This window comes from Pan paniscus, chromosome X (assembly GCF_029289425.2).
Source record: "Pan paniscus chromosome X, NHGRI_mPanPan1-v2.0_pri, whole genome shotgun sequence".
NCBI lineage: Eukaryota > Metazoa > Chordata > Mammalia > Primates > Hominidae > Pan > Pan paniscus.
The window spans coordinates 5,335,779-5,356,989 of record NC_073272.2 but is presented as its reverse complement, the minus strand read 5'-3'; the positions used below and the strand labels follow the sequence as shown (position 1 = coordinate 5,356,989).

The window sequence follows — 21,211 nt, the reverse complement described above, 5'->3', positions numbered from 1 at the left end:
GTACTAAAATTTGAAACTGTATTGCTGTAACTAAACGTTTATCAGAATTCCCTTCCTGCCTTCGAAGACCAAATCATAGGTGGATATATTCTCAGGAAATGATAGAGTTTCCATTCCTGGCGCGGTCTAAACAGGAATTGATCACTGTATTGCTTGGAGGACCCCTTTCCAGATGCCCTGGGAAGACCTCTTACACTTGGTCAAATAACAAAGTATGGAGGCACTGTGTGTTTCTGAAGCTATGGTTTTTGTTGTTGTTGTTGTTTGTTTGTTTGTTTTTAGTTCATGTCTTTTATTAACTCATACACAGTTACTTGTCTTCTGGTTTGTTGAAGCAGTAAGTCAGACAACATTTGCCGCAATAATGTCTGTCAAAGTGGCTTGCCAGAAACACTCCAGCTCCACATTCGTCGGAAGGGCACTAATTTTGTCATTCTCATCCACCTTATAACATTTCAGGACATCCAGCTTCACCTTCTTTCTCTCGTGCTTATTCTTCTTGGGAGTGGGGTAAGACTCCTTCCTTTTCTTAGCAACACCACAAAGTCTCAGCAAAAGATGAAGAGTAGGCTCCTTTTGAATGTTGCAGTCAGACAAAGTACGTCCATCTTCCAGTTGCTTGCCAGCAAAGATCAGTCTTTGCTGATCAGGAGGAATTCCCTCCTTATCCTGGATCTTGGCCTTTACATTTTCTATCGCATCTGAGGGTTCAACCTCAAGGGTGATGGTCTTCCCCCTTAGGGTTTTCACGAAAATCTGCAGTTTGGTGGCAGCTTCACTGCAGACGGCAGATCAAAAGGGAAGCTGAAGCATATGTTTAGGTCAATAAGTTGCAACATAAATATATATATACACACACACATATATACACACATATATATATACACACAAACACATATACACATATATATACACACACATATTTTATATATTATATATGTTTAACTCAGAATATATATATGTGTGTGTGTATATGTCTGCGAAGGTGGCTAAACACTTCACGTATATACACACACACTAGAATATATATTATATAAAATATACTAGAATATATATTTATATGTTATATATATACAAATTATATATATAAATTGTAAAGTTGGCCGGGTGCAGTGGCTCAAGCCCATAATCCCAGCACTTTGGGAGGCCGAGGCAGACAGATCACGAGGTCAGGAGTTTGAGACCAGCCTGACCAACATGGTGAAACCCCGTCTCTACAAAAAATACAAAAATTAGCCAGGCGTGGTGGCGGGCACCTGTAATCCCACACACATACACAAACATATATATACACACACCAAGGAATACTATGATTCCATAAAAAAGAATGAAATAATATCTTTTGCAGCAACATAGAAGGAAATGGAGGCCATTATCTTAAGCAAAATTACTGAAAAACAGAAAATCTGCATTTGTACCTCCTCAATATATAAAAATGAAAAAATAAAAAATAAAATTAGAAAAAAGATTTTATATCACCATATATAGAAATATATATTTTATATATCATTTATGCAAAATATATTATATATCATATATTATATATGCACACTTATGTACACATACATATACACACATATATAACATATTTAATTCAGTATATATAATATATGGAATGGCTATATATACATTATATATACACACATACATACACAAACACACACATACAGTATACATGCTTAAAGAGTGTTCAGCTCCCTTCAGAGATTGTATGATTTTTTTTTTTTTTTAGTCAGGATCTCACTCTGTTGCCCAGGCTGGAGGGCAGTGGTGCAGTCATAGCTCACTGCAGCCTTGACCTCCTGGGCTCAAGGCATCCTCGTGCCTTTGCCTCTGTGCTGGGATTATAAGTGTGCACCACCACACCTGGCTAGTTTAAAAAATTATTTTTGGTAGAGATGGGGGGGTGGGTTCCAATGTTGCCCAGGCTGGTCTTGAACCCCCGTGCCTCCCGAAGTGCTGAGGTCACAGGTGTGAGCCTCTGTGCTAAGCCAGATGGTACAATTTTGATTCTTCTCATATTTAACAACACCTGCACCTATCATTGTATTGAATTTACAGCTCATTCTGGTTTAGGGTCAGGGACTTATTCCTTCGGAATGGCAGAGTTCAGCATTTCCTGACTCCGCCGCAAATTAATGCCACTTCATTAAGGCGGTAATGACCCTTCCATGCCTAACTCCCAGGGATTTTCCTTTTTTGTCTCTCAAGTAATAGGCTGCGGTTTCTCAAGGATTTTTATGATCCTTCCAGATGAAAGCTGTTTTGTCAAGCAAGGTGTTGTGAAACGTGCAGGGTCTATTTATAAGAAGAGGTAGCTATGCGGTCAAGTTCAGGGTGGGTTCGGTGGAATCAGACCAACCAGCAGCTCAAGCAGAGTTTAACGCTGCAAATCTGTGCCACGTTCTTCTTCCTGCGTGCAATTTGCAGGCAAGGACATCTGCTTAATTGGGTGTGAAACCCGGGCCTTGATTAAAAGGACTTTATGAGGCCGCAGCCTTGCATTTCCAAGGTCAGGCCCTAGTGGAGAGGGCGCGCGTTCCGCGGGGAGACACGAACTTTTCCTGAGTGCGCGTTCCTTGCTGGCCCTGAACCCCTCGGCCAGGCAGGGCTTGGCAGGGCCATTTCCTGTCCTAACCAGGATCAAGGGATTGCGCGGCTTGCTGGTGAAGCTTGGCAGGGCCGTGACCTGTCCTAACCAGGCTCAGGGGATGGCGGGGGCCTGCTGGTGTCGCATATGTTTTGCATTCCAGCTCAGGATTTTGCAGCGCATAGAGAGCGGGCGTCACCCCCAGGGGGATATGCCACCCACAAAATGCAGGTGCAGGCTGGGCGAGGCTGTCAGCCAGGGGCCAGAAATCCAAAGCCTGAGCCAGGTTCAGACTTCCTGACTCCCCCTCCCCGTTAGCTGTGGAAGGATGGCTCGGCCTGGTCCCCCTAAAAACGTGTCCGTTCTGACTTAGAGGCCGCTTTGGCTCTCGGAAAGCCCCCCTGACCTGCGGACTGAGGGACTGGAGACCCCCTCCAATCGCAGAATCGCTGAGATCCCTCAAAACAAAGGCGTTTGCAGTTTGACCCCTTGCTGCTCAAACTGTGTTCGGCGAACCGGCAGCCTGGGCCGCCCTGGTCGCGGGTCAGGGGCGCAGCGTCCAGGCCGTGCCAGGCCCGCAAGTTAAGCACTGTCTGCATTTCCCTGGGGAAAGGGGTGACCAAATATCTAGCTATATTTGCATTTCAAATCCACACGGATATGGGTTTTAAATATAAGTATGTCCAACTATTGCCTGAGCCACACTTAAGCCAGGAAAAAAAAATCTTTGCGTTTCTGAAATTGAAATGCCTCTGCACAATTCTTTATAGGGTTGTCGCCGGGGTGTTTGAAACAGTGACGAATCAAGTTTCACGCACTACATTTGGTCGGGCGATCTCTCAAATCTGTCTTTCCCTAGTTTTTTAAAGAAATGTTTATTTGTAAAGAATTCTAGATCCACAGGAAGCTGCAAAGAAACGCACAGGGTCGAGCCCGCCCTTCCCCGCCCCTTCCAAGTAGAAATCTAGAATCACCAGAGTCCTACAGCAAAACCAGGACGCTGAACTCATCCCGAAGACCCGGCAGCCCCTCTTGGGGATCCGCCCTCATTCCAAATTCTCTCAGGTCCCAAACAAGCACCCGCAGGAGTACTGAACTTTTTGGGGGGTGGGCAGAGGGGATCTGTATGCAGATTGCCAGCTGAGCAATCCTATTTTCTATGACTTAAAGCCAATCACAGGCTGGGCGTGGTGGCTCATACCTGTAGTCCCAGCACTTTGGGAGAACGAGGCAGGCGGTTCACTTGTGCTCAGGAGTTCCAGACCAGCCTGGCCAACATGGTGAAACCCTGTCTCTACTGAGAAAATACAAAAATTAGCCGGGCTAATCCGAGCCCCTCTCTTCACCAAACGCCAATTTCACTTTTTAGTTTTGAATTTCACTTCTGCTGAGCTACGCCCTCCCTGTCCCCGGGCCCCCTCGCCTCCCCATCTTCCGGGCTTGGGTGCAGCGACGCGGGTGGCCCGCCAGTGCGTCCCCGAGGAGAAGTCAGCCTGGGTCCCACCCCAGGGGTGCCCCGGGCGCGGAGGGGGCGTGGGCACCTCCCCAGCGCCCCACGCCCGGGTCTCCGGCTCCTGGGCTGGGTCGGGGCGGGGGCGGAGCGCGCGCGAAGGCGACGCCCCCAGCCCCGCGGCCGGGTTAGGGCGGGGAGAGGCGCGGTCACGCCCAGGCGGCTTCCGCCCGCCCCAACAGCGCGCACGCGGCTACCGAGCTGGAGGAGGCGGCGGGCGCGAGACCGGGAATGCGCAGGGGCCCCGCCTCGCCCCCCCCAGCCCGGGCCGCGGCCCCCGCCTTCCCCGCAGTCGTCCCGCACTCGGTGCCCGCCCCCCGAGGCCGGCGGCTGCTCCCACTCGGGGCCGTTGCTGCTTGTGCCGTGAGCGCCGCCCAGCCATTGTCCCCGTCGCTCCGTCAGCCGCGCCGGACCGCGCACCAGGAGGCGAGAGCGCGCATGGGGAGCCTCTGTTGATGCCGCCGCCGCGCCGCCCTCCGAGGCTGCGTCCCGGGAAGCCCGGCTCCCCGAGCGCTCCGGCCTGGCCCGGTGCCCCGGACCTGAGTGCGTCCCCATGGAGGCGCCCGGGCTGGCCCAGGCGGCCGCGGCGGAGAGCGACTCCCGCAAGGTGGCGGAGGAGACCCCCGACGGGGCGCCCGCGCTCTGCCCCAGCCCTGAGGCGCTGTCGCCGGAGCCGCCTGCGTACAGCCTGCAGGACTTTGACACGCTGGCCACCGTGGGTGAGTGAGTGCGGGCGGGGACTCGGCCCACAGGGGCGCGCGGCGTGGCCGGGACGTTGTAGTAGGACAAAGGGCCCTGGGTGCCGACCTCCTGGGGAGGGCCCTGACCCGCTACTTCGGCTCGGAGTCCCCGTGCGGGGCTGCACCTGCGCCCCGGGTCTTCCCGGGTGGAGCGCACTCCCCAGCCCCCCAGCCCAGGCAAGTACCCCCGACCGGCCGGGTGCCTAACCTGAAATGCCGACGGCTCCTCTCGGAGACCACCCTCCGCCCCCAGCACACACAGCACTCTGGGGCCTGGGCCGTCCGACGTCACAAAACCTCCTGCGGGTCACCTCGCCTGGGGGACCTCGTGCTCCCTCCCTGGCAGCGGCCCCAGGGACACTGGCGCGGGGTGCGAAGACCCCTGCAGGCCTCCCCTAGGCCAGCCTCCCCGTGTGCCCAGCGGCAGGGAATGTACAGATTTCTCCAGGGGCTGCAGGAGCAGCTGGGCTGTGGGGGACAGGTGTCCCGGGGCGCTGTGGGGACGAGGACGGCAGCGCTGGGGACGGATCCTAACATGTCCTGACACCGCCTGTGCTCTTCGTCTTGTGCCTCTGAAATGGGTAATTCTTGTATCGGACGCTTTATCCGTTTCCTTTGTCCTCTGTCTTTGAACTTAACCCCGAATGGGCAGCTTGACAGAGACGTTTCGAGTTCTCGGTGCGCTTGCATCCGGACACGCGCTGCTTTATGGAGCAGCCCTGAGTGGGTCAGAATATCCCAACTGAACGTGGGCGCTGGATTTAAACAGTTGTCATCGGCCCGCCTGTGCCTCTTAGGGACTCCGTATGGCTAAGTGGGGTGTTGGCTGTCAAGAAAATAAATGGGAGAGTAGAGGGGGCTGTCCTGGGTGTGTTGGTGAGGCGTCGGCTCTCAGGCCCTCTAACTCCTGTTTGTCCTCATTTTGGAAAGGAGGAAGCTGGGCTGGGAAGCCCAAGGGCTCGAGGCCATAGCTTATGGCTTAGGAAGACCAGCGGGCATAGCCAGGGGGCCTTTAGAACCGCTGAGGAAGAGGGGACTTAGCTTCCTTCAGTGACCTCTTTGCCACTTAGACCTTGAGGAAGGGCCCACGAGGAAAGCCTGAATTTGGAAGGACAGTGTGGGACGAGGCCCTCTCTCTTTCTCCTCTCCCTCCCTCCTCCTCTTTATCTCATTCTCTCTCTCTTTTCTCTGTTTCTCTTCTCTCTCCCTCTTTCTGTCTCTGTTCATGTCTCTCTGCATTTCTCCTCCTCTGTCTCTTGGTGTCTCTCTCCCTGTCCCCTTCCGGTCTTGGTTTTTCTGTCTCCCTCCCTCCTCTCTCTCTGCCTTCCCCCTTGTCTTGGTCCCCCCGGAAAGCTGTCCTGAGCTAATCTTAGAGCTGGGTGTGTTTTGCGGGGAAGAAGGGTGGGGCAGGAACCCTGACTGGCGCAGCCGCCACAGTAGGTGGAAATACAACTCGACAATGGAAAATTGATGAGGTCCAGCCATTCCTTGGCACTCAGCACCAGCGTTTGTCATTCTTTGGGGCACCCACATGGGTCCCTTGGGAAAGGTGGAGCTGGGGCTGGAGGCCGGGGCAGAGAGCAGGATGCGGGCAGGAGGGCGGCAGAGGTGAGGTGTTCTGGTGTCACAGGGGGCCACTCAGTTTGACGTCAAGTCAGCTTAGGGTGCCCAGCGGGTAACCTCATCTTTAAAAATAGAGTGTCGCTGCCTCTGGGGACCAAGCTGGCTGGGCGGGGAGTCAGCTTTGTTTTTCAGTCCAGTCAGTGCTCTCTTAATGAGGATGAGGATGATGCTCCTTTCTCAAGGATAACTTCCTATGGGCTCCAAGGGTGTGACAGGAGGGCTAGGTATCCCACACTCATTGGACAGCAGGGGACCAGGACCCAGGGGTGTGTGTGTGTGTGTTTGCATGCATGTCTGGAACACTCTCTAATGACAACTTCACAGCTTTGGTGACATTATCTGCAACCTTTTATCCAAGCCCCTTTCTTTATTGTTGGTTAAAGAGCAATCTGAGTGTGATTCACCTAAAATAATACGTTTTATAAAATCTAAGCCTTTTAGATCCTTCACGATTGTGTCTCTAAGCCACAATCTACAGCAGCTTTGGACTGTTTTCCAAGGCATGATGGAGAAGAGTGAGGGATGAGCTTGAGTCTCAGTCTGGAGTTGAAACCCAGTCTGGGTGGGTGTGACCTCTCTTCATCCTAAACTGTCACTACAGGAACATAAGTTTGCTTTTAAGTGCTCTTTCACCCTCATTCCTAATTCTCTCAGGCCCCAAACGAGCACCCGCAGGAGTACTGAACTTTTTTGGGGGGTGGGCAGAGGGGATCTGTATGCAGATTGCCAGCTGAGCAATCCTATTTTCTATGACTTAAAGCCAATCACAGGCTGGGCGTGGTGGCTCATACCTCTAGTCCCAGCACTTTGGGAGGCCGAGGCAGGCGGATCACTTGTGCTCAGGAGTTCTAGACCAGCCTGGCCAACATGGTGAAACCCTGTCTCTACTGAGAAAATACAAAAATTAGCCGGGCGTGGTGGCGGGCGCCTGTAATCCCAGCTTCTCAGGAGGCTGAGGCAGAGGAATTGCTTGCACCCAGAAGGCAGAGGTTGCAGTGAGCCAAGATCACACCACTGCGCTCCAGCCTGGGCGACAGAGGGAAAAAGAAACTTGTCAGCATTCTAGATTGACCAGTTTTCCTCAAGTTCAGATAGTTAGGAAGAAAGAGTGCAGTTTGCAGTTGTGAAAAGTCTGATAATGGATTCTTTTTTCTTTTTTATGTGTGAAGGGATTCTGGAATACGTCTGGTCTAAAGGCTGATTTCGTTTTAGGAACTTTGGATCAGAACAGTCTTGCTACTCCTCAGAGAAAAAATGGTTTTCAATCTGGTTCTTCAAATTTCTTTTTCATATAACCAAGCCATGCTTGTTCCTATCATGGAGAACAATTGTGCTTTGAAAAAAGAAATTTCAGGGCCAGGTACAGTGGTGCGTGCCTGTAGTCCCAGCTGTTTGGGAGGTCGCGGTGGGAGGATGACTTGAGGCCGGGAGTTCCAGACCAGCCTGGGCAATATAGTGAGACCCTCATCTCTTAAAAAAAAATAGTAGTAATAGTTAGCGGGGCATGGTGGCGCATACCTGAGTTACCTGGGAAGCTGAGGCAAGAGGATCACTTGAGCCCAGGAGGTCAAGGCTGCAGTCAACCACAATCGTGCCACTGTACTCCAGCCTGGGTGATAGAGCGAGATCCTCTCTATAAAAAATAAAATAAGAAAATGATATTATGGAAATGAAAAACTTACCCTATGTAGAGAGAAGAGGATGAATCTGTGCAGCCATCTACCAGCCTTATTTTATCAATCTTCCTACTTAAAATGACCACTTGAGAATTCCTTTCTCTATATATCAGATAAAAAATACTTAGGTTTTTTCCCAGAAGTGTCCTTATGGAATCATTTGGCATCTACAACCCAGTGCTTGCTTGTCATGGGTACCCCAAGTGTTAACCTGTCAGGAAGGAGGTAATTCAACAGGTAAACCAGTGGCCAGGCCTTGGGTCCACATTTCATTTTCCTTTTCTCAGCCTAGTTCTGCATTTACTCATCTACAAAGGGAAATAATGACGGAACCTGTCCTACACGATGACGATGAGGAAGACTCCAAAGTTCCTAGACACCTATTAAAAATATATATTTTTTGAAATACAGACTCACAGGGGATTTCAAAAACAGTACCTGGAGTCTCATGGACCCTTCAGCCAACTTCCCCATGGTGACGTCTTCATATCCGTGGGACAATATCAGAACCATGTCATCGATGTTGGTATATCCTTATTAAAGAGAACACATACCTTGTTCAGCTTTTTTTTTTTTTTTTTTTTTTTTTTTTTGAGACAGGGTCTCACTCTGTTGCCCAGTCTGGAGTGCAGTGGTGCGATCTCGGCTCACTCCAGCCTTGAACTCCTGGGCTCAAGCAATCCTCCTGCCTTGGCCTCCCAAAGCGCTGGGACTATATACAGGCATGAGCCATCGTGCCCGGCTTGTTCAGCCTTTATTAGTTTTCAAAAGGTGCTCATTTGTGTTTGTGAGTGTGTGTGTAGAGTTCTGTGCAGTTTTACCCAGTGTGTGGATTTGGCAGCTACCACCCTCCAAACCATGGTGCAGGATGAATTCCCTCACCACAGACCACCCCTCGGTCTTGCTCGACACTTTTTTTTTTTTTTGAGACAGAGTTTCACTCTTGTTGCCCAGGCTGGAGTGTATTGACCACAACCTCTGCTTCCCGGGTTCAAGCGATTCTCCTGCCTCAGCCTCCCGAGGAGCTGGGATTACAGGCATGTGCCACCATGCCTGGCTAATTTTATATTTTTAGTAGAGATGGGGTTTCTCCATGTTGATTAGGCTGGTCTCAAACTCCTGACCTCAGGTGATCCGCCAGCCTTGGCCTCCCAAAGAGGTGGGATTACAGGCGTGAGCCACCGTGCCTGGCCAGACACTTTTTTTTTTTTAAACTTTCACACACTATACAATCTGAAAATATTTTATTTTCTTAAGAGCTAGGAGATCTTCATAATTAATGATACATGGCTCTCAGATCTAAAGTGCTTATACTGGTAGGTTTTCTCTTGTCCTTGGTTCTCCTGAATTGGCCAGAATTTCCTTTCCTCTCCTTGTTGCTGGGTTCTTATTAATGCCTCAAGTTAGTCTATTCAGGCAGTTGTAGCAAAACACCACCGACTGGGTGGCTTATGAACCACAGACATTTATTCACAGTTCAGAGGCTGGAGGTGCAAGATGAAGGCATGGCAGATTTGGTGTCTGGTGGGGACCTGCTTCCTGGTTCATAGATGGCGCCTTCTCGCTGTGTCCTCACATGGTGGAAGGGGTGAGGGAGCTCTCTGGGGTCCCTTTATAAGGGCAGTGATCCCATTCATGAGGCTCCAGCCTCACGACCTCATCACCTCCCTAGGGCCTCACCTCCTGACACCATTACCTTGCAGGTGAGGATTTCAACACAGGAATTTTAGGGGGACACAGACATTGAGTCCACGGCATCCCCACCCTGTCTGTCACACAGCATGCTGCCGGGACGAATGGCATCTGAACTGGTGAGATTCTACTGTGTGCATAAATCAGCAGCCTTGTGGGCAGTGTTGACATAGCAATTAGGAGTGTTGTTTGTAGCCTAACAATACACAGAAAGTGGAGCTCAGCCCTTTGATCTTATTTATCTTGTGTGGGTGCTCCGTGTGAGACAGGCTCATGCATGTGTGAATGACAGTTTCCTTTAAGTGCATCACGCAAATGCCAAGAGATGAGATCAAATATTACACGTCAGAGAACATCTCCAAGGATAGAAGTCCTGCCGGTTTCTCCTCTTCATTGTTTATTTCATTTTATTTTTTTAATTTAAGTTAAATTAAAATACATGTTAAATTTAAGTTAAATTAAGATACATATGCAGGACTTATTTTAAATAAAAGAGACAGGGTCTCGCTGTGTTGCCCAGGCTAGGCTTGAACCCCTGGGCTCAAGCATTCTGCCTGCCTCCGCTGCTGGCACATAAATGCCAAGAGTGCAGGGACCTCTGTGTGTTGGAGCCACTTTCATCTCCCACATCCAAAGAACAGACCCGGCACTTAGTGTGTGCCCAAGACCATCCACCGCATGAATAGAGAAATCAACCCTCCTTATGCGCCTGGGGTTTCCTGAGGTGGGAAACCTTCAGTGCTAGCTGGGAAAGTCGCAGGCAGAGACAGGGACAAGCTGGTCACTCTGTGTGTGAATAAATAAATGAATGGATGATGGCATTATCGGCAGTTGTTCTTTATGACACTCACTGATGCCAAGTACTGGACGGGTACAATATGTACATTAGTTTCTCTATGCGCAGAAGCTCCACCATGACAACATTAGCGTTATTTTCTTTTTGCTTTTTTTTTTAGAGACAGGGTCTTACTCTGTCGCCCAGGCTGAGGTGCCGTGGTGCAATCAACAGCTCACTGCAGCCTCGACCTCCCAGGCTCAAGCAATCTTCCCACCTCGGTCTCCCAAGTAGCTGGGACTGCAGACGTGCACCACCACACTCAGCTAATTTATGTATTTATTTTTGTAGAGATGGGCATTGCTCTGTTGCCCAGGCTGGTCTCGAGCTCCTGGGCTCAAGTGATCCTCCCACCTCAGCCTCCCACGTAGCTGGGACTACAGGTGCATCCACCATGCTTGTAGCCTTATTTTCTTAATGGGAAAGAGGGTCTGAGAGAAGGGATGCTGTGTGCCCAATGGGTTTCGCCTGCAGCACGCTGCCTCCTCCCCGGGAAAGCAGGGCGTGCACACTGGGATTGGACGACAAAAGCAGAGTCATCTACAGTTCATGGGCACGCTGCAAAGAAGGGAGACGTTAAACTCTCGAAAGCAGCAGACAGCCCCCACCAGGAAGAGACATACTTGTAAAAATCAAAGGAGGGCGAAGGCATGAGAGTCGCTTGAGCCCAGGAGGTTGAGGTTGCAGTGGGCTGAGATCGTGCTACTGCATTCCAGCCTGGGTGACAGAGACCTTGTCTCAAAAAATAAAAATTCAAGGGAGGCCAGGTGTGGAGGTTCACTCCTGTAATCCCAGCACTTTGGGACTCTGAGGTGGGAGGATCACTTGAGCCCAAGAGCTCAAGATCTGTCTGGACAATACAGCACTACCCCATCGCTACAAAAAAACATTTTTTTAAGTAGCTGGGTGTGATGGAATGCACCTGTAGTCCCAGCTACTAGGGAGGCTGAGGCAGGAGGATTGCTTGAGCCCAGGAGGTGGAGACTGCACTGAGCCATGATGGTGCCACTGTGTTCCAGCCTGGGCAACAGAGCAAGACCCTATGTCAAAAATAAAGAAAGTATCAAGGGAGATGAGTACACAGTGCCTGGCACACTGTAGGGTCTCCAAAAAGTAAACCTTTTCTATCCATCAGTTTCCTCTTCTCTCCAGCATGAAATTGCATATGTAAAGTTGAAAAAAAGAGTGAGAGAGATATCTTAAAAAGGTAGTAATGTTGATGACATTGTGGTTTTTTTTTTTTTTTTTAAAGAAAAACCGGCCGGGTGCGGTGGCTCATGCCTGTAATCCCAGCACTTTGGGAGGCTGAGGCAGGCGGATCACGAAGTGTCAGGAGATCGAGACCATCCTGGCTAACACGGTGAAACCCCGTCTCTACTAAAAATACAAAAAAAATTAGCCGGGTGTAGTGGCGGGCGCCTGTAGTCCCAGCTGCTGGGGAGGCTGAGGCAGCAGAATGGCATGAACCCGGGAGGTGGAGCTTGCAGTGAGCCGAGATCACACCACTGCACTCCAGCCTGGGCGACAGAGCAAGACTCTGTCTCAAAAAAAAAAAAGAAAAGAAAAGAAAAGAAAAACCTTGGGGGAAATACAGAGGAAGCCCTAAGGCATTCCTTCCAAAAAGCTGAAAGTGCTTTACTTAGAATTGTGACCTCGTTTTCCCTGTTAGCTTCCTGGTAAGCCCAGTGTGAGAAGGTGGAACCGATGTTTCTGTGTGATGGGTTCCCTCTGCCTGTTTCTCCAGGTGGCCTCCCCGTGGTCCTCTACTGTGGTGGGTCCAGTCCCAAAACCAAGTCTGGGGCCACCATCATCATATTTGTGTCCCCCACCCCAAGATTCTTATGTCAAAACCCTAATCCCCAAGGTAATGGTGTTAGGAGGTGGGGCTTTTAGGAGGTGATGGGGTCACTAGGGTGGGGTCTCATGAATGGGATCAGTGTCCTTATAAAAGGGACCCCAGAGAGCTCCCTCACCCCTTCCACTATATGAGGACACAGTGAGATGGCACCGTCTGTTAATTAGAAAGCCGGTCCCCACCAAACTCTGAATCTCCCATACCTTCATCTTGGACTTGTAGCCTCCAGGACTGACAGCAGTAAATGTCTGTTGTTTCTAAGCCCCAGTCGCCGTGTTTTGTGATGGCAGCCGAAATGGATTTAGATGGGGCTCTATTCACCCCACGCGGCAGGGTCCATGGAAAGGCAGCTGCAATGCGCTGGTCTATCATTACCTCTTTTATGCTCTTTCACACTGTCTTAGTCTTGCGTGGCTGCTGGAAGGAAGGACCGCAAATATAGTAGCTTAAAACCACATACAGTGAAGAGATACCTGCACTCCCAGGTTCACTGCAGCACGAGTCACACAACAGCCAAGATAGGGCAACAGCCCACTTGCCCGTCAGCAGATGACTGGGTGAAGAAAATGTGGTCTCTACACAATGGAGTACTATTCAGCCTGTAAAAAGAATAAAGTCCTGTCATTTGCAACAATGTGGATGCAACTGGAGGTCATTATGCTCTGAGAAATGAGCCAGGCACAGAGAGACAAATACGGCATTATCTCACTCCTTTTTTTTTTGGACAGGGTCTCACTCGGACACCCAGGCTGGAGTGCAGTGACGTGGTGTCACTGCAGCATCGACGTCCCAGGCTCAAGGGATCCTCTCACCTCAGCCTCCTGAGGAGCTGGGACTGCAGGTGTGCATCACCACGCCAGGCTATTGTTTTGATTTTTTTTTGTAGAGATAGAGTCTTGTCATGTTGCCCAGGCTGGTCTTGAACTCTTGTCCTCAAGTGATCTCCCAGTTTAGCCTCCCAAAGTGCTGGGATTACAGGCGTGAGCCACCACGCCCTGCCTGACCTATGTACTTTAGAATCCCAGAAGCAAATCTCGTATCCTACTGGAGGAGCAAGACAGAAACACAGGTGCTAGAGGGCAGATTGTTTGCACAGAAACCTGGGCATGTGGATGAATTTGGTAATACGTGTGTGCGGGTAAACTTGACAGGCCCCTTTTTTTCCAGGGTTCCCTTGTGCAAGAAGAATGAAACTAATGCAACCAATACTTTCAAGAAGCTCCTCCTTTCTGGAGCGTTTTCACGCTGCATTTCTCGGGTGGGCATGTTTTCCCGGCGTCTCCGATTCTGTGCTGTGTTGGGTGAGACAGGATGATGGACATTTTGCTTCCCCATTAGGATCTTAAGTGAAAGTCCAGTTGGCATTTGCATTTGATCTGAGTAGGAGAAAACATGATAAATAGCCATTAGAGGCCGGGTGTGGGGGCTCACACCTGTAATTCCAGCACTTTGGGGGCCGAGGTGGGCAGATCACTTGAGATCAGGAGTTCGAAACCAGCCTTGCCAACATGACGAAACCCCGTTTGTACCCAAAAATACAAAAATTAGCTGGGCACCATAGTGGGTGCCTGTCATCCCAGCTACTCAGGAGGCTGAGGCAGGAGAATCACTTGAACCCGGGAGATAGAGGTTGCAGTGAGCCGAGTCTGTGCCACTGCACTCCAGCCTGGGTGACAGAGTGAGACTCCATCTCAAAAAAAAATAAAAAACCCAAAAACACATTAGATGCATTTGAAGCCTCCCAGCTATTCTCCCATGATGGCAGAATAGGCATCCAGGAGACTCACCCTACCCTGTCTGAACACCTTTAGTGAAGATGTAAATGATCTGCAGAGGAGACTCAGGTGCGAGGATGGAAATTCCTTCCCCCTCCAGCACTGATGGCTTCCACCTTCCTGTGGTCTAGGAGACCACACAGAGGTTGTCAGTGTGGGAGGCTGTTGCCAGTATGGTGAGTTTCCTACGGAGGAATTTCCTGTGGGACACCTCTGGGCAGTTCTTCCAGCCTTTCATGTCTTCTGTCAGATGATACAGTGGCCAGGTCAAGGGATTATCATGATTTTATTTGTTTTTTGTTTTTTAGAGACAAGGTGTTGCTCTGTCGCCCAGGCTGGAGTGCAGTAGGGGTGCAATCAATAGCTCAGCTGCAGCCTCAAACTACAGGGCTCAAGTGATCCTCCTGCCTCAGTCTCCCAAGTAGCTGGGACTACAGGGACACACCACCATGCCCAGCTCATTCTCTCATAAGGTGGAGAGAAGAGAAGAGAGGAGGACATAAAACTGTCCATATGACTAGTTTGGGCCTTTCCATCCTGCTTAATTCAGAACTGTCAAGGTTAGACCCTGATCATTCTTTAATATGTTTGAAAAATACGGCTGGGCACAGTGGCTCACACGTGTAATCCCAGCACTTTGGAAGGCCAGGGTGAGAGGATCACTTGAGTCCAGACGTTTGAGACCAGCCTGGGCAACATAAGAAGACCCCACTGCTACAAAGGGGGAGAAAAAATCAGCCACGCATGGGGACGCATGCCTGTGGTCCCAGCTATTCGGGGGGCTGAGATGGGAGGATTGCTTGAGCTCGGGAGGTAGAGGCTTCAGTGAGCTGCGATTGTGCTACTGCACTCTAACTTGTGTGACAGAGTGAGACCCTGCCTCAATTAAAAAAAAAAAAAGAAAAATAGACCTTCCTTCTATACAATGTCTTCCCTGCTGGCCTCCATGCCCTCGTACCTGTTTAAAAATCCATTGGAATTTTTCACCAGGACATAGAAAAAGGAAGTTGTCTCACGCAGTTCCTGTTAAATTGCACAAGTCCACACAGATCCTTGCAACCCACGCTACCATTTACTTAGCATGCGTTGTGTGTGGGCATTACATTATTCTCCGAGGTAGTTATTTTGGATGTTATACTGGGGAGGTACCCCATCAGAGAGATTTGGAGGGCAGCCTGTGGAGGGTTCTTTTAAAATCGTTGACAACTAATTTGGTGGATGTTTTCACCTTGGTGAATCATTCCCTTGGGAGTCATTTTGCAGAACAAAAGGGTTGCACACAGGTGTGGCCAGAGAAACCTTGGCACAGAAGAAAGAAGTGCTTTGTCATGCTTAGGGCACCTGGGATCTCTTTGGATGGGCAGGCAGAGGGGGACCCTGTGAAGCCTGCCTGCGTTTATTTGGGTATGCATGCTTATGTTGGAGTCTTGGCAATGAGAGGACAAGAGTGGAGGGAACAGAGCTGTTAACAGAAAGGGGTCCATATCCAGACACCAAGAGAGGGTTCTTGGATCTTGTGCAAGAAAAAATTCAGGGCAAATCCATAGAGTAAAGTGAAAGCAAGTTTATTGAGAAAGTAGAGGAATAAAAGAATGGCTCCTCCATAGACAGAGTGGCCTCGAAGGCTGCTGGTTGCCCATTTTTATGGCTATTTCTTGATTATATGGTAAACGAAAGGTGAATTATTCATGCCTCTCCTTTTTAGACCAAATAGGGTAACTTCCTGACGTTGCCGTGGCATTTGTAAACTGTCATGGCGCTGATGGGAGTGTAGCAGTGAGGACAACCAGAGGTCACTCTTGTCACCATCTTGGTTTGGGTGGGATTTGGCCAGCTTCTTTACCGCAACCTGTTTTATCAGCAAGCTCTTTATGACCGGCATCTTGTGCTGACCTCCTCTCTCATCCCGTGACTTAGAATGCCTTAACCATCTGGGCATGCAGCCCAGCAGGCTTCAGCTTCATTTTACCTAGCTCCTCTTCAAGATGGAGTTGCTCTGGTTCAGATGCCGCTGACAGAACTAGCTTATGTTTGGAGACAATGTCATAGGGAATTATTCTTCAAAGATCGCAAAATCCAGCTTGGATGAGATTCCAAAAATCAAAAGGTGTTGAGAAAGCAACTTGTCTAGAATTTCCTCTTCATGGGCTGGTTGATTTTGTTTACAATGATACCTTCAGAAAAAATAGGCGACACACAGTGGCTCACGCCTATAATCCTAGTGCTTTGGGAGGTCAAGGAGGGAGAATCATTTGAGGCTAGCAGTTCTAGACTAGCCTGGACAACATAGTGAGACCTTGTCTTTACAAAAAAAAAAAAAAAAATCAGCCATGTGTGGTGGCGCATACCTATAATCCCAGCTGTTCAGGAGGCTGAGGCAGGAGGATCATTTGAGCCCAGGAGTTGGAGGCTGCAGAGAGCTATGATGGCGCCACTGCACTCCAGCCTTAGTGACAGAGCAATATTCTGAAAGAAAAGAAAGAAAAGAAAAAAAGAAAAGGAAATAAAAGATGAAGAAAGAAAACAGAAGAAAAAAATAATTTATATAGAAAAAAAGTCCATAATGACTCAAAATATTCCCTGGACACTGGAATAGAATGATTTTGTTTGTTAAAGCTTTTCTTTAGTTCGTCCTTAAACAGTTTAGTATTTTCTTTTGAAAACAGATTGTGTCTTGTCAACTTCATTGATTTTCGGGCTGGGCGTGGTGGCTGAACACCTGTAATCCCCCAACACTTTGGGAGGTTGAGGTGGGTGGAGCGCTTGAGGCCAGGGGTTCGAGACTAGCCTCTAGCCTCGGCAACATGGTGAAAACCTGTCTCTACAAACAACAACAACAACAAACAATTAGCTGGGCTTGGTGGCACGTGCCTGTAGTCCCAGCAACTTGGGAGGCCGAGGTGGGAGGATCACTTGAGCCCAAGAGGTCGAGGTCGAAGTGAGCTATGATTGCACCATTGTACTCCAGCCTGGGTGACAGAGTGAGACCATGAAAGAAAAGAAAGAAAAGAAAAAAAGAGAAGAAGGAAAAAAAAAGAGAAGAAAAAAGTAAAAGAAAAACATAGAAAAAAAATCAGTAACGACTCAAAATATTCCCTGGATAGTTGAATACAAATAGTTGTTGTTGGACGTGATTTTATGTATTAAGGCTTTTGTTTAGTTTATCCTTAAATAGGTTAGGATTTTATTTTGAGAATAGATTCTGGTTTATCAATTTCATCAGTCTGCAAAGAAACAGCTTAGGGTTTCCTTTATGTTTCTCCGTTAACTTCCTGTTTTCAGTTACATTGCGTTTTGCTCTGGTTTTTCTTTCGTTTTTTCCACTCGTTTTAGGTTTCTGGAATTTCCTGAAACATTGTATTTTGATACAGATTCTGAGCTGGTGCTTTGGCTGTCACAAGCCAGAGGGTCCTAGAAGAAGTAGAATTGTAACCGAGGAAAACTGTTAGGAAACTCCATCCCTTTTGACCTTCAAAGGTCACCGCCTAATTTTGGTGTTTTGTAGTCTGATGTGTTCATAGCTTGTGACTATTAGGCTCTGATTGAGCTCTGCTTTTTTTTAAGTTTCTCTTACTCAGCTGGTGCTGTTTTAGCTCCAGCTTCCTCCTCCGTGTAATCAACACTCCCAGTCGCCTCTTCACCCAAAAAGCCACAGAAATAAGTGCAGAAAACAAGGCAGCCGCCACCTGCTACAGAGGCATGTCCTTAAATACGATGCATTTCAGGACAGCTGTGTGAGTTCCGGGAGCTTGTCTTCCTTCAAAGGGAAAAGTAAAAATAAACAGGAAGGTTGCACTGAAAGCATTCTCAATTGAAATTGTGCCATTTGGCTGTAGTATTTCTGATGCTCATTTAGAACTTTGGAAGTTGTGGGATGGTGGGCAAGTGTGTGACCTGGGATGGAGATTCTCTACCTCTTTAAGAGTGAAAACCTGGCTGGGCGCGGTGGCTCACGCCTGTCATCCCAGCACTTTGGGAGGCCAAGGCGGGTGGATCACCTGAGGTCAGGAGTTTGAGACCATCCTGGCCATAATGGTGAAACCCCGTCTCTACTAAAAATACAAAAAAAAAGCTGGGCGTGGTGGCAGGTGTTTGTAATCCCAGCTACTTGGGAGGCTGACGTGAGAGAATCACTTGAACCTGGCAGGCGGTGGTTGCAGTGAGCTGAGATTGTGCCACTGCACTCCAGCCTGGGTGACAGAGTGAGACTCCACCTCAAAAAAAGAAAAGAAAAAAAAAAACTTAAAAAAATGCCGGGCACGGTGGCTCCCGCCTGTAATCCCAGCACTTTGGGAGGCTGAGGTGGGTGGATTGCCTGAGCTTAGGAGTTTGAGACCAGCCTGGGCAACATGGTGAAACCCCGTCTCTCCTAAAATGCAAAAAATTAGCCGGGCGTAGTGGTGCACGCCTGTAGTCCCAGCTGCTTGGGAAGCTGAGGCAGGAGAATTGCTTGAACCTGGGAGGCAGAGATTGCAGTGAACCGAGATGGTGCCGCTGTACTCCAGCCTGGGCGACAGAGTGACACTCTGTCTCAAAAAAATAAAATAAAATAAAAATTAGCTGGGCGTGGTGGCACACATCTGTGACAGAGCAAGACTCCATCTCAAAAAAAAAAAAGAATTTTGGAAGTTGTGGGATGGTGGGCGAGTGTGTGGTCTGGGATAGATTCTCCACCTCTCTAAAAGTGAAAACCTGGTTGGGTGGGGTGGCTCACATCTGTAATCCCAGCACTTTGGGAAGCTGAGGTGGGCGGATCACTTGAAGTCAGGAGTTTGAGACCAGCCTGGCCAACATGGTGAAACTCTGTCTCTACCAAAACTACAAAAATTAGCCGGGTGTGTGGTGGCGGGCATCTGTAATCCCAGCTACTCGGGAGGCTGAGACACGAAAATCGCTTCAACCCGGAAGGCGGAGGTTGCAGTGAGCCGAGATCACACCACTGTGTATGCCACTGCACTCCAGCCTGAGCGGCAGTGAGACGCTGTCTCAAAAAATACACACACACACAAAAACAAAAAACAAAACACATGCAGAAAAAACCACAAAGACAAAAACAAAACAACAACAACAACAACAAAAAGTGAAAACCTACTTCTTTTTCTGGACACGGTGGCTCATGCCTGTAATTGCACCATTTTGGGAGGCCGAGGTGGGAGGATCACTCTCACCTTTCAAGGCCCAGGAGTTCGAGACCAGCCTGGGCAACACAGCAAAACCCCATCTCTCTAAAAATAAAAAAGAGAAAAAGAGAAAAATTGCTTCTTTCTATGTAGTTGGTGAGTTTTTTCAGTAGGATGCTTTGCATTTCTTCCTGCGTCTGTGGCTCTGTGGTATGCCAGCATATACGATAGTCACTACAAGATCCGTAGTTGTACACCCAGCCATACACATCACAGGTTTTTGGCTGATTTCATGACAACGCTTAAGGCTGCTGAAAACACTCTAATTCTTTGGATGTTGGCAAATGTTCAGATGAAACTAAGCGGCTGGCCCACCCACCTGCTCAGGAAAGAATGGCCGCATTGTGTGGGAAAGGAATCCTCTGTTCCCTAGCTGGCTGCCTGGTGTTCTTGTTGAGTGAGCAGAACAGACAGTGCCCCTGGGTAGACCTGTGTGTGCTCCAAAAGGCGATTTTGTCAATTGTTCCCTTGGGATGCCCTTGTTCCAGAAACCATGTTCTGTGTGACTCTCAGCTGGGGTTCCCAGACTGTGTAAAGAAAACATGGTGATTCATGGCTGTGTGCGGTTGCCCATGCCTGTCATCCCAGCATTTTGCGCGGCCGAGGCGGGAGGATTGCTTGAGCCTGGGAGGTCAACACCAGCCTAGGCAACACAGTAAGAACCTGTCTCTACAAAAACAAACAAAAAAAAGTGTAGCCGGGCATGGCGACGAGCACCTGTGGTCCCAGCTACTCAGGAGGCTGATGCAGGACGATCGCCTGGGCCTGGAAGTTGGAACTGCAGTGAGCCATAATCACACCACTCTACTCCAGCCTGGGTGACAGAGTGAGACCGCATCTTAAAAAAAAAAGAAAAAAAAAGGACATTGTGATTAATGAAAACAAACATTGCCTGGTGATAAGGAAAGTAAGAAGTAGGATTGTTCTCAGATTAGTGACCCAGCAGATAAAGGAGTAACAGAGTGTGCAGGAAGCAGGTCTCCAATTTAATAGCAGGATGGTGAAGATAGAGCAAGTGACTTCTTTCTATTTTTTTTAGAAACTGGGTGTTGCTTTGTCACCCAGGCTGGAGTGCAGTGGCGTAATCATAGCTGACTGCAGCCTTCACCTCCTGGGCTCAAGCAGTCCTCGTGCCGCGCCTTCCCAAGTAGCTGAGACTACAGGCACATACCACCATACTTGGTTAATTTTTTGTATTTTTAGTAGACATGGGGGTGTGGGGATGGTTTGCCGTATTATCCAAGCTGGTCTCAGACTTCTGGCCTCAAATAATCCTCCTGCCTCGGCCTCCCAAAGTGTTGGGATTACAGGCATGAGCCACTGTGCCTGGTGAGTAGATAGCTTTTTGTTTGTTTGTCTGTTTGTTTGTTCTGTTTGTTTGTTTTTGAGACAGTCTCGCTCTGTCGCCCAGGCTGGAGTGCAGTGATGCAATCTTGGCTCACCCCAACCTCCACCTCCCGGGTTCAAGTGATTCTCGTGCCTCAGCCTCTCAAGTAGGTGGGATTACAGGCACATGCCACCATGCTTGGCTATTTTTTGTATTTTTAGTAGGGACAGAGTTTTGCCTTGTTGGCCAGGCTAGTCTCAAACTCCTGACCTCAAGTGATCCGCCTGCCTCGGCCTCCCGAAGAGCTGGGATTACAGTTGTGAGCCACCGCGTCCAGCCAAACAAAAAAAAGTCTGTCTTATAAAGAAGATCCCTAATTTATGATGATTCCATTTATGATGGTTTGAG

At 49.0% G+C, this 21,211-nt stretch overlaps 1 protein-coding gene and 1 pseudogene across 1 annotated transcript in view; one reads left to right on the top strand and one right to left on the bottom strand.

Moving 5' to 3' along the window:
* Window positions 1-310: 310 nt before the first annotated feature.
* Window positions 311-3,189, bottom strand: LOC129395380 (ubiquitin-ribosomal protein eS31 fusion protein-like; annotated as a pseudogene).
* A 1,095-nt stretch (window positions 3,190-4,284) lies between these two features.
* The window catches only part of PRKX (protein kinase cAMP-dependent X-linked catalytic subunit), a 104,762-nt gene continuing 87,835 nt past the window's right edge, over window positions 4,285-21,211 (top strand). The window contains 2 exon segments of the mRNA XM_063601703.1: window positions 4,285-4,511; window positions 4,513-4,819. Coding sequence (XP_063457773.1) covers window positions 4,332-4,511; window positions 4,513-4,819 — 487 coding nt within the window. The 5' untranslated portion in view covers window positions 4,285-4,331.